Source organism: Mus caroli, chromosome 15 (assembly GCF_900094665.2).
Source record: "Mus caroli chromosome 15, CAROLI_EIJ_v1.1, whole genome shotgun sequence".
NCBI classification, from domain to species: Eukaryota; Metazoa; Chordata; class Mammalia; order Rodentia; family Muridae; genus Mus; species Mus caroli.
In genome coordinates this window covers 73,926,008-73,936,687 of record NC_034584.1, presented here as the reverse complement: position 1 = coordinate 73,936,687, position 10,680 = coordinate 73,926,008, and the positions used below count along the sequence as shown (strand labels likewise).

Here is a 10,680-nt window from a genome sequence, read left to right as displayed (position 1 = left end):
ACTCAGGACCTCTGGAAGAGCAGTCAGTGTTCTTAACTGCTGAGCCATCTCTCTAGCCCTCATTTTTGTTCAATATATCTGTCAGCTGAGCAGTGTCAGCACATTGTCTTTATCAAGCATTTGGAAGTAAGAGGCAGGCAAGTTTCTTGTAAATCAAGGCCAGCCTGGTCTACAAAGTAAGGTCCAGGGCAGCCAGACCTACATAGAGAAACTCTTTTGTTTTGAAAAACTAAATAAGTAAGATGCCTCTTGTCATTAGATGCACCTGTTGTGGGCCAGGCTCAGAAGGCACTGCAGGCCTTGCTTGATGGTAGAGATGCTGGCAGGGCTCGGGGTGGGGCTGGCCCTGAGCAACATAACACAAGTAGCAAAACCCTTTCTCCCTTCCAGGCACGCCTGTGAACAGCCCTGAGACAGTCAGTACCTCACAGAGAGGGCTGAGGATACACGGGACTGCCGGGCACATTAGCTCAAGAATACATAGTCAGCTAGGCTCAGAGCTGGGACTTGAACCCAGCTGGGATAGCCCCAGAGCCTCTGCCATGCTGTGGGATGGGGAAGCGAGGCATCCTTAGGCCCCAGTTGGATGCTGGCTATAACTGGAGTCTACAGTAGGAGTCTTGATTGCCTCGTGGCATGAATGAGGGGGTTGTGATGTCATGTGGCTCTCGGAGGCCTAGGCTAAGTGATAGGCGGGCACAACGTATGATATCAGCAGACACTGATGGTGGCAGCGCAGCTCTAACCTTTTGTTCTTCTCTGCAGGTATAGCACCTGGGAGCCAGAGGAGCACATCTTGGACCCTCGCCTTGTCATGGCCTACGAGGAGAAGTAAGGACCCTGTCTGTAGCCATCTTAGGAAGCCTTCAAGGATCCTGGCCCTGGGCAAGGGTCTTTAGTTAGGGCAGGGTGGGCTAGGCGTGTGCATGGCAGGGAAAGATAGTGACACCTAGGACCCGTCCCTGTGGCCTCTCCTAGTCCCAGATGCACTGACAGATGAGCCCCATGTGGGAATGGCCACATCCAGCTTGCCCTATTAAAGAAGGAAGTCTGATGAGGTTGGGCAAGGCTGGGGATGTGAGGAGGGATTGGCTTCTGGCCTCAGCACTGTGCTGAGGGTCCTGACTCCACCGCCCCATGGGGCCTCACTGCTCCCATGTGGACCACAAAGTGTGCCACAGACATGCCATTTTTAAAATACTATCTATTTACATGCAGGCGGGTGGGCGGGCGGGCGTTGGCATACCACAGTGCACTGTGTGGCAGGGCAAAGGACACTTTGCATTGGTTTTCAGAGATAGAACTCGGGTTGTCAGACTTAGACTTAACCAGTAATCCATCCCCTTTACTAGCTGAGAGGTAGCAACAGTCTTCCCACCCTCACCCCTAATGCAGGCTTTTCCACAGCCTTGCCACGGCCCTGTAGCCCTGGGCCCCCCGGAGCTGGGACTCCTGTGCGTTTTCCCTTTTCTCCACCGTGCTGGACATAGGGCGTGTGCTGCTCAGTGTGGTTCTCAACACTGTTTTTATTTGACTCCTTCTGATACTCTCCAGACACAGGACTGAGAGTGTCACTGGACAGATGGGGACACTGAAGCGATCTGGGCAGTTAGAGGGGCTTGTCCAGGAGTTTTGCACACAGCACCCGTGACAGCTGACCTGGGCAGCCCCTCACTGATACACCCCTGCTTCTCCCCAGAGGCTTCTGGAAACACCTCAAAGCATGTGGTATCACTGTTTATCTTTCAGGACAGGGCCGCTCTCTGTAGCCCTGGCTGCCTTGGACTCATAGAGATCCCACTTCTGCCTTCCAAGTGCTGGGATCAAAGGCATGCGCTACCGCCGCCACCTAGGAACCTTTGTTCTTTTAATATTTATTTTATGTGTATGTGTGAATGCATTACATGCCATACCTCTGGAGACCAGAAGAGGGTGTCCGGTCCCCTGGAACTGGAGTTACAGTCTGCCATATGGGTGCTGGGAATTGAACCTGAGTCTCCCACAAGAGCAGCCAGTGCTCTAAACTACTGAGTTACCTCTCCAGTCCTTCATCATTTCTCTTAACTCACTGCGATGGTGGTGGTTGTATCCTACCGTTTCTTTCTGCTCTCAACCTGGAGAGGGGGTCAGATGACCCTTTCATAGGGGTCGCCTAAGACCATCAGAAAACATAGATATTTATTTACATTATAACTCATAAACAGTAGCAAAATGACAGTTATGAAGTAGCAACTGAAATAAGTCTGTGGTTGGGGGTCATCACAACATGAGGAACTGTATTAAAGGATGGCAGCATGAGGAAGGCTGAGATCCACCAGTGCTGGGTCACTGACAGAGTTCTATGGACAGTCTTGGTTTCCTGAGACAAGATCTCACTGTGTAGTCCTAAGTGGCCTCACACTTGTGGCAACCCTCTTCCTTCCACGGGCTGTCACTATAGACGCGCCACCATGCCCAGGTGTGTGGACTATCTCTGTCTGACAGAAGTTGAATGTCAACCCCACTGTTACGGCCCCACAGAACAGTGGGGAGGAGCGTGGGGTGGCCTGTGATGTCCCCAACCAAACACATGATGAAGGAGGGGGTGAAGCAGATACCTTGCTCCTCTCAGATGTCACCAGTGTCTCTTTTCTCTTCTGCTACCTTCCTCACACTTCTAGGGAGGAGAGAGACCGAGCCTCAGGGTATAGGAAGAGAGGTCCGAAACCCAGGCGGCTTCTGCTGCAGGTAACCACTGCCTCTGAGCCTTCTCCCTCGCCCTGCCCAACCCTGCCTTGCCCCCACCCCCTGCATGTGCACTGGCCCTTGGGCCCACTCTCTCACCCTACGCAGCACCCCAGGGTACTGTGGAGTGAGATACTCAGTGGGTGCATTTCAATAGAAGGGATCTTGCAAAGGCCACATGTGGAGCTGGAGCCAGGGAAGGGGACTCCGGTGGGCCTGAGGGTAGACAGAGAGCCAACCTCTGAGAGCTTAAAATGATGTGAATAAGCCTTCTGGATCCTCCAAAACTCTAAACGCAAACTACCTGAGGGTCTTAGCATTGAGGAAACATGGCAAGGTAGGATTACAAAATCCAAGAACCGGAGACCCTTAGCATCCTGACCGTGACCTTGAAACAGCAAACTTCTGGAACCATGTTCTTTTTGGATGGGAAGATGCCATGAAGCCTGTTCTTCCCTGCCTTACAAATGTTCCTGTTCATTCTCATGATGCTGCCGTAAGTCTTGGCAAAGAAGCCAAGAGTATGAAGTTACCATACAGTTCAGTGATTCCGCGCAGGGCTGAGTATTTTCTCACCTGTGAGGGAGTGGACGAAAGTACGTGTTCCTGACTCTGTAAGGCCCACTGGAGCATCTGCGGTTCCTAGGTGTTTAACCACTCCTGGTGCTGGGTTATCTCGGGCTCTCCCTACTGGACAGGATGTCTTTAGGTGGGGATGATCCACAGGGTGTGGCATAAACAGGCCCTAGGGAGGAAAGTGACCTTTGCTAGACACAAGCTCAGCACAGGTCACAAGCGGACACATTCCATCTGTGTATCAAAGAGCAGGGCAGATGTGTCAGGTCATCTGCTGCTGTGTGACCAACTGCTGTTGTGTCCCGTGGTCTCTGTGGGTCCACAAGGTGCTGCCTCAGCCGGTTGTGGAGTGATCTTTGTCTCAAGTCCAGTCACGCTGTTTTGGGGCTGGGGCAGGAAGCTTAGCTGCCTGGTTGCTTCTCAGGGTCAGTGAAGCAGTGCTAGAGGTTGACAGGTCCTGCTGTGTGGGGGACACACAGCATGTCTATGAGTTTCTGTGTCAAGTGGATGATCAGAGAGTAAGGAAGGAGTCTTTATGGCTTTGCCCGAAGTCACTCACACTCTGCAGAAAAGTCCAGAAGGTAGTGTTGCTGGACACAGCCTTTGATGAGGTGCTCAGGGCTCATCAAGACTTAGGGATTTGCCTGGGGTCACACAGCAAGTAGAACCCAGGTCTGATCTGGAGCTGTCAGGGTGAGGGCTGGGCCCAGGGAAAGCCTTGAGGTCCCCTGTGTCAACCTTCTCTGCCTGCCAGTAACCCATACTTACGTGCCAGGTGATCAGCAGTCAGGGTGGAGTGTGGAACTGTCATGTGTCACCACTGCCTCAGGGCACCATGACAGTGTGTGCTCTGGAGGCTGCATTTGATGGTCCCTTGATGGAACTTTTGGCCTCTGGTGGCATGGGGCAGAAAATGCAGACTACTGTGGGATCTTCCTCACACTAGGGTTGCTGTTTTGTTTTGTTTGTTTGTTGTTGTTTTTTAATCTGCAAATTTTACCCAAAGTTGGAAAGACAAGACTTCCCCCCCCCCATTCTAGAGCTCCGGCCCCTTAGGTATGTCAGGGTACCCTTCTGCTCTCCTTCACCAAGGCTACGCTGGCAGAAGAGACTCGGCCCCTAGAGTGGGCCAAAGGCAGCCCCAGAGCCCAGGAGCAGCTTGTCTGCAGTGGCAGGTGGGGTGCTGTTTGTGCAAGCTGGATATCTCCTCCCCCGCCCCCCCCCCAGCAGTGCCTTCTCCCTTTACTGCTGCAGTCTTGTTGAAGGGCTACTGTTTCAGCTCTCGAGGCTCCTTGGGAGGCAAAATTCTCTCTCCTAAAAGGCAGGACATCTCTGTAGTGTGTCTACTTCAGAAACCTAGTTTTAAATAGCGCTTGATATCGAACCCAGGCCCGAGCTATGGCCCTACCCCTGTTGTATTGGTTTTCAATGTGTATGCTTGATGCCCTTCTGCTGTGGATCAAAGGAGTAAGCCCCTGCAGCCTTGACCCTCAGCCCTAGGGAGACAAGGCCCACGTTTGAGACCCAGAGGGATGACTGAGCTGAGCAGGTTTGAGGGTAGGTTGTGTCTAGTATGGTCCGTGGCCGTGGATAGGGGCGGGTGGGACAGATGCCAATGAGGCTGGGTATATCGGGAGAATTACAGCAAGAGGGAAAGTGCTGCAGTGGAGGGGGGCGGGCTGACCCGCCACGCCCTGGCTTGCCCCTGCAGCGGCTATACTGCATGGACCTGCGGAGCTCCCACAAAGCCAAGGGCAATGAGAAGCTCTGCTTCTCTCTGGCGCGCCCGCTCAGCAGCGGGAGCCCCAAGGGGGTGGTCAAGGCAGGGGCCGCTGAGCTGGTGGAGAAGGGCCCCTTGGTGCCTACCCTGCCCTTCCCGCTCCGCAAGGTGCGCAAAGCCCACAAGTACCTGCGGCTCTCACGCATGAAGTTCCCGCCACGCGGGCCCCACCTGGAGAGTCACAGCCATCGACGGGAGCTCTCCCTGCAGGAGTCAGCAGCCCCAGATGTCGTGCAGACCCCGGGAGAATGGGAGCCTATGGAGCAGGCCCCTGAGGAGGAGGGTAAGTCAGCCATCCTGAGACCTCAAAGCCAGGAAGGTCCCTGGCCCCTGCCCATTCTGCTATAGCTAGCTAGGCAGGTGCACATTAGCCCTCCTAAAGCATCCTGCTTGAAGCGTGTGGGGGATGGGCTGCGTGCTACCATTCACGACTTCTGACTGCCCACTCGGTGCCAAGTGGTGCCTGTACCTCACCCGTGTCTTTGTTCCATGGCTGCAGCAGAAGCAGACCTGACCAATGGGCCGCCTCCCTGGACACCCATGCTCCCCTCAAGTGAGGTTACCGTGACTGACATCACCGCCAACTCCGTCACCGTCACCTTCCGCGAGGCTCAAGCCGCCGAGGGCTTCTTCCGAGACCGCAGCGAGAAGCTGTGAATAGCGGCTTCCCCTCTTAAAACTGCTTCTTGGGGCTTGGGTGAGGATTTCCAGAGACAGGAGGGGCTGGGAGCAGGGTAAATATTTTTATTTTTTAAAAATGCACCCAGCACCCGCCCTTGCTACCCGACGGTTGTTTACAAAGAGATGGGGGAAGGCCAGTGTTGTCTGGGTCTCATCTCTTGGGCAGATGGGGACAGGCTACCCTGCCCAGTACGCCTCTGTCATTATCTTTCAGAGGCTGATCCGTGGAGTCGGAGGAGCCCAGGAGGTCCAGACCTTGCCTCAGGCAGTCACCCCAGCTTTCTGGTGGTGTCCTTCCCTGTCCCTTGCCCTGGGTCGTCTTTACTATGAACTTTCCACTCCAGCCTTGTGGTGGGACACAGAGGCTGGCCTCGGCCACCAGGGACAGGATCAGGACAACGGGCACAGGCTGGACCAGGGAAGAGGCTGCCCACCAAGCCTCCTCGGAGTGTGCTGTCTCCCTGCCATTGGGAGATGTGTAGAGATGCCCATGAACACATCTGGCCACCCCAACGTGCACACCTTTAGAAAACTGACCAGTTGAACGCGACGCCATTCACAGCACAAACGAACTTGCCACGGCACCCTTGCTCCGCCTTGCACGTAGGTCACGTGACAGGATCTGTCGGCTGTAATCTCCTAGCCTCCAATAGGACCAGGCTTTGGTGTGCAAGGTGCAGATGCTTGCACACAGGCTCACAGACACCTGGCCCACCCTTCCTCCCGCAGGAGTTCACATTCTTTCTGACTCAGGTGACTTTCCAGCCCCGCCCCCGATTTCTCTGCCCTCTCCTGCCAATCAGCCGATCTGGGCACCCAGATCTGGGCACCCATGGGTGCCGGTGGTGTGTGGGCAGTCAGGGAGGGAGTGTCCCACCACTTTCTCAGGGCAGTCCTTGTCTTCTGTGTCCCCGTCCCCACCCAACCTGAATGACATGGCTAAGGATGGATGACCCCTCCCACCTTGTGGGGGTTGAACTTGAATCAGGTTGCACACAAGTATGTTGTCCTGATTTTGGGGGGGGGTGCAGTTTGCTGGTTTGCACAGGCGCCCTAAGGGTGACAGATTCCTACCTGAGGACAGTCCCCTCCCTTGTCGAGAGCACATTGCTCACACACCCCCTGCTACCATACGAACCTATGTGGCTGGGTCCTAGCAGCTACCAATCCTGCTGTGTCTTTAGGAGGCCAGCAGAGTCAGTATGAACAAGGGCAGGATGACTTCTAAACACTACCCTGCCCCGTGTCTGTCTGCGACTCTATCCTCTTCCTTCTCTAGTCCCTGGTCTCCCCCTCCTTTAGTCTTAATGGTCCAGGGTTAACTCAGTGCTTCCGTTGGGGGCCGTCTTCTGTGGGTGACCTGAATCTAGAGGAAGTCTGGGTGGGCCAGGGAGAGGAGAGACAGGAACCTTAGCCAATGGGCTGAAGGAACCTGGAGGCGGGGAGACGTTTGGTGTTCTTGAAGCCCCAGCTCCCGGAGAGAAGGTGAGGGTGGGTGGCTGGAGCTTCTCTTTGCTGCTGCGTTTGATGGCCCACCATATTGGGGGACAGAATCCCATCGGTGTCATGCTCCCCATCCCTAGGGGCATGGGACTAAATGCCTGTACAGTTTGAATTTTGATTATGAGACCCCAGGGGGGGCTTTCCAAGCAGCTGCCTTCTGTCTTTTGCAGTAGGCGGTGACCTTTTATCTCACGGGGCCCTTTATGAAACCCACCAGTCCCTGGAGATTGTGGCCTAGGTTGGATATCCCTCAGGGTAGCCTTGTAGTTCTGAACTGCTGGGAACTGGCCGCCTAGGGAGAATGGCAGAAGGCTTCGAGTGGCTTTACACAGGCTTCTTCTAGCCTGAAGCTACCCAAGTGGACAGTAACACGCCCCCTCTCCACCCACACACACTAACCCCATACAGGGCCAGTACTCCATGAGCCAGCAGTGGCGACCACCTGCCTATCTCTTAACCCCTCCCCCTGCCCATTTGAATGTAGAGGTTGGGTTGAACTTCCCCTCCCTGGGTTGGGGTGAAGACATGCCTCAACCTCTGGTGTGGACACTTGTGCAGTGCCACAGTTGAGCCAATTTGGCCTACGTGGTTCTCATCTGGTAAGATGGTGATCTTATTGCCAAGTTCCTTCCACCTCCTGCCTACCGAGGAAAGAGCTCGGTGTCAGTGAGGTGGTATCGATTTTGCTTTATAAATGGCGGGCCAGACCTGGCTGCCAGGTCTTGGCACAAGACCGCTTCCTTTGCACACAGAATGAGCTACGAGCTTTGTTCAGACGACCTGAATGTATTGGGAGGAATTGGGCATAGGCCTTCCCCCGGGGGTGTGGGGGAGTGCGATGGGAAGAGTGAGCAGGTGTAGGCTGCAGTTTTATTTTTGTACTGATATTGGTAAAAGACTGTATAGCATCTATTTATTTAGATGATTTATCTGATAGATGAGGCAAAAATTATTAAAAAAAAATACATTAAAATGTCTTTAGAAACTTCTGTGTGTCTGGTTGCTTGTTTTGATGGTGTGATAACTGTGTGATACCCCCACCTCCAGACCGTAGCCCAGGACTCCAGGCCTCCCAACTATAGTCCATGGTATGGGACTATAGTCTAATGAACCCAATTAAAATCAGCTGAGGAAAGAAATGAGCCTAGCGTGTCAGGGCTGGGCTCCTGCGGTGTTGTCCAAGGCTGGGCCTGTGGCTGTGAACCTTGCCATTCCTCTACATCTTCTAAGAGTAGCTGGTTCTGGAAGTCTGGGTGTCGGCAGCTTGAGTGTTCAGTCTCAGGCTGGAGAACCCAGGTCAGTCATAAGGCTAACTCGCACCTACATGGACTCTGCACACCCGACAAGCCCGACACAGGCAGTGCGCAAAGCACGCACTGCTTAGTTCTCTCGATGGCCTGCCCTGTGGAGCTGCACAGGAAGGACTTGACACCTGCAGAGGAACCTTCTGTATGTCCGTCCACAGCCAAGATGAGAGGTGATGTCTGGAGAACCTCTGGAGGTATGGTGTCCACTGCTCTACTGAGCTCAACCCCACAGGGGGCCCACAATCTCCAAGACTCTCCAAAGAGGTGGCCTATGACAATCTAACAAAAGAGACAAGCTTCTTGGTAGGGTGGCCATTGGTCCTCGGAGCTGGTGCTGGCCCCAAGGTTGCAGTGGACAGTGTTCATCTCTCTCCTTCAGTCCCCACAGCTGGCATTTCCACAGGTCAGGGCATTTATCAGAGGGGTCCAGGGCCCTATTCTCTTTATCTTACCAGGCCATGCCTCTGATACTGTCTTAGTCTCCACCAGGAATAGAAACAGCAAGGCTACTCAGCTCCAGCTTCTGGCAAGCTCCTCTCTCCTGGATTGGAGGCAGTAAACCTCAGGGTCAGTGGCAGCCTTGCAGCGATGAGATACTATGTTAGCGTTGTTTCTTCCATTGGCCCACTGGTTCTGGGAGGCAAGTACTCAGCTTCAGCAGCAGGGTTTTGAGGCGCTCCCTGCACTGCTCCGCTGGCAGCAAGGATGTCTCTGTTCCAGAGAAGGACCAGAGTCTGTGCCTGCATGAAGGCCCTGTCTAGCCTCCAGCCCTTGCCATTTCCTGACTGGCAGCATCCAGCATTCACTGGGCACCTGTTCTAGATCTTACAGAGATGCCACCTGCACAGACATAACACACACACACACACAGGCTTTGTAGCACATTGTCCCCACAGACCAGCTGCCCTGGATAGTATTGCATGGGGTGGGGCATTGAGTCTGTGGACCAGGCCCACACAGCTGCATCCCCCCCTCACTAGGAGATCGTTGCTGAGTGGAAGTTGCTGCAAGGGAAATGCTTATGGGGTAAGCCCAGTGTCTTGTTGCCCATAGATGGCAGCAGGGACCCTGGTAAATGTGCACCCAAGTCTGAGTAGGTGTTGGAACAAGCAGAAATGAGTCACTGTAAAGTTGTGGTCCTCAACCTTCCTAATGCTGCGACCCTTTCAGTTCTCCATGTTGTATTGACCCCACCCAACCATAAAATTATTTTGTTGAGCCGGGCGTGGTGGCGCACGCCTTTAATCCCAGCACTTGGGAGGCAAAGGCAGGCGGATTTCTGAGTTCGAGGCCAGCCTGGTCTACAAAGTGAGTTCCAGGACAGCCAGAGCTATACAGAGAAACCCTGTCTCGAAAAAAACNGCAGGCGGATTTCTGAGTTCGAGGCCAGCCTGGTCTACAAAGTGAGTTCCAGGACAGCCAGAGCTATACAGAGAAACCCTGTCTCGAAAAAAACCAAAAAAAAAAAAAAAAAATTATTTTGTTAATACCTCATAACTGTAATCGTGCTTGTTATGAACTGGAATGTAAACATCTGATCTATGACTTTCCTGGGGGTCTCGACCCACAGGTTGAAAACCATGGCTCTGAAGGGCCGGGTGTCCCAAGGTGACCAACCAGCTTCTACATTATCAAGCGACCTCCCCAAGGATCAGCACCATTCTGGTCCCACCCCCAGTTCCCACCTCTGACAGATGAGACAAGTCATCACCCTGAGTGGCTTTGAGGCAGCTTTGGGAGGGGCTGTCTATGCAGAAGTCTCACTTAGCCTCCCCTGCCTGTCTTCCTGCCTTGCCCCACCGGCTGTGCCATTGGGCAGATGCTTTGGTGAGGACTGAGGCTGGCATCACCCACTGTGATGGAGGCACAATGAACCCCGCCCCTCATGATTCCTGGGAGTCCTCTGTGGTCCTTTAGAGCACAAACTTAAAGGGCTGCAGGAGACATGGCTCAGTGGTTATAAACACTGAGTGCTCTTCCAGAGGTCCTGAGTTCAAGTCCCAGCAACCACATGGTGGCTCACAACCATCTGTAATGGGATCTGATGCCCTCTTCTGGTGTGTCTGAGGACATTGACAGTGTACTCACGACATACATAAAATAAATAAT

The 10,680-nt window shown here is 53.8% G+C and overlaps 1 protein-coding gene across 6 annotated transcripts in view; it reads left to right on the top strand.

The window, feature by feature from the left end:
* Positions 1 to 8,355, top strand: part of Cbx7 (chromobox 7) — a 17,331-nt gene extending 8,976 nt beyond the window's left edge. For 2 of the 6 annotated variants that reach the window (XM_029469938.1, XM_029469943.1), the window contains 4 exons: positions 766 to 831; positions 2,661 to 2,727; positions 5,189 to 5,363; positions 5,580 to 8,355. In XM_029469938.1, the coding sequence (XP_029325798.1) occupies positions 766 to 831; positions 2,661 to 2,727; positions 5,189 to 5,363; positions 5,580 to 5,737 (466 nt within the window). In that variant the 3' untranslated portion in view covers positions 5,738 to 8,355. The remainder of the gene's footprint in view (positions 1 to 765; positions 832 to 2,660; positions 2,728 to 5,188; positions 5,364 to 5,579) is intronic. The other 4 variants (XR_003834972.1, XM_029469939.1, XM_021184165.2 and 1 more) reach the window with 4 other exon arrangements.
* The last annotated feature ends 2,325 nt before the right edge of the window (positions 8,356 to 10,680 follow it).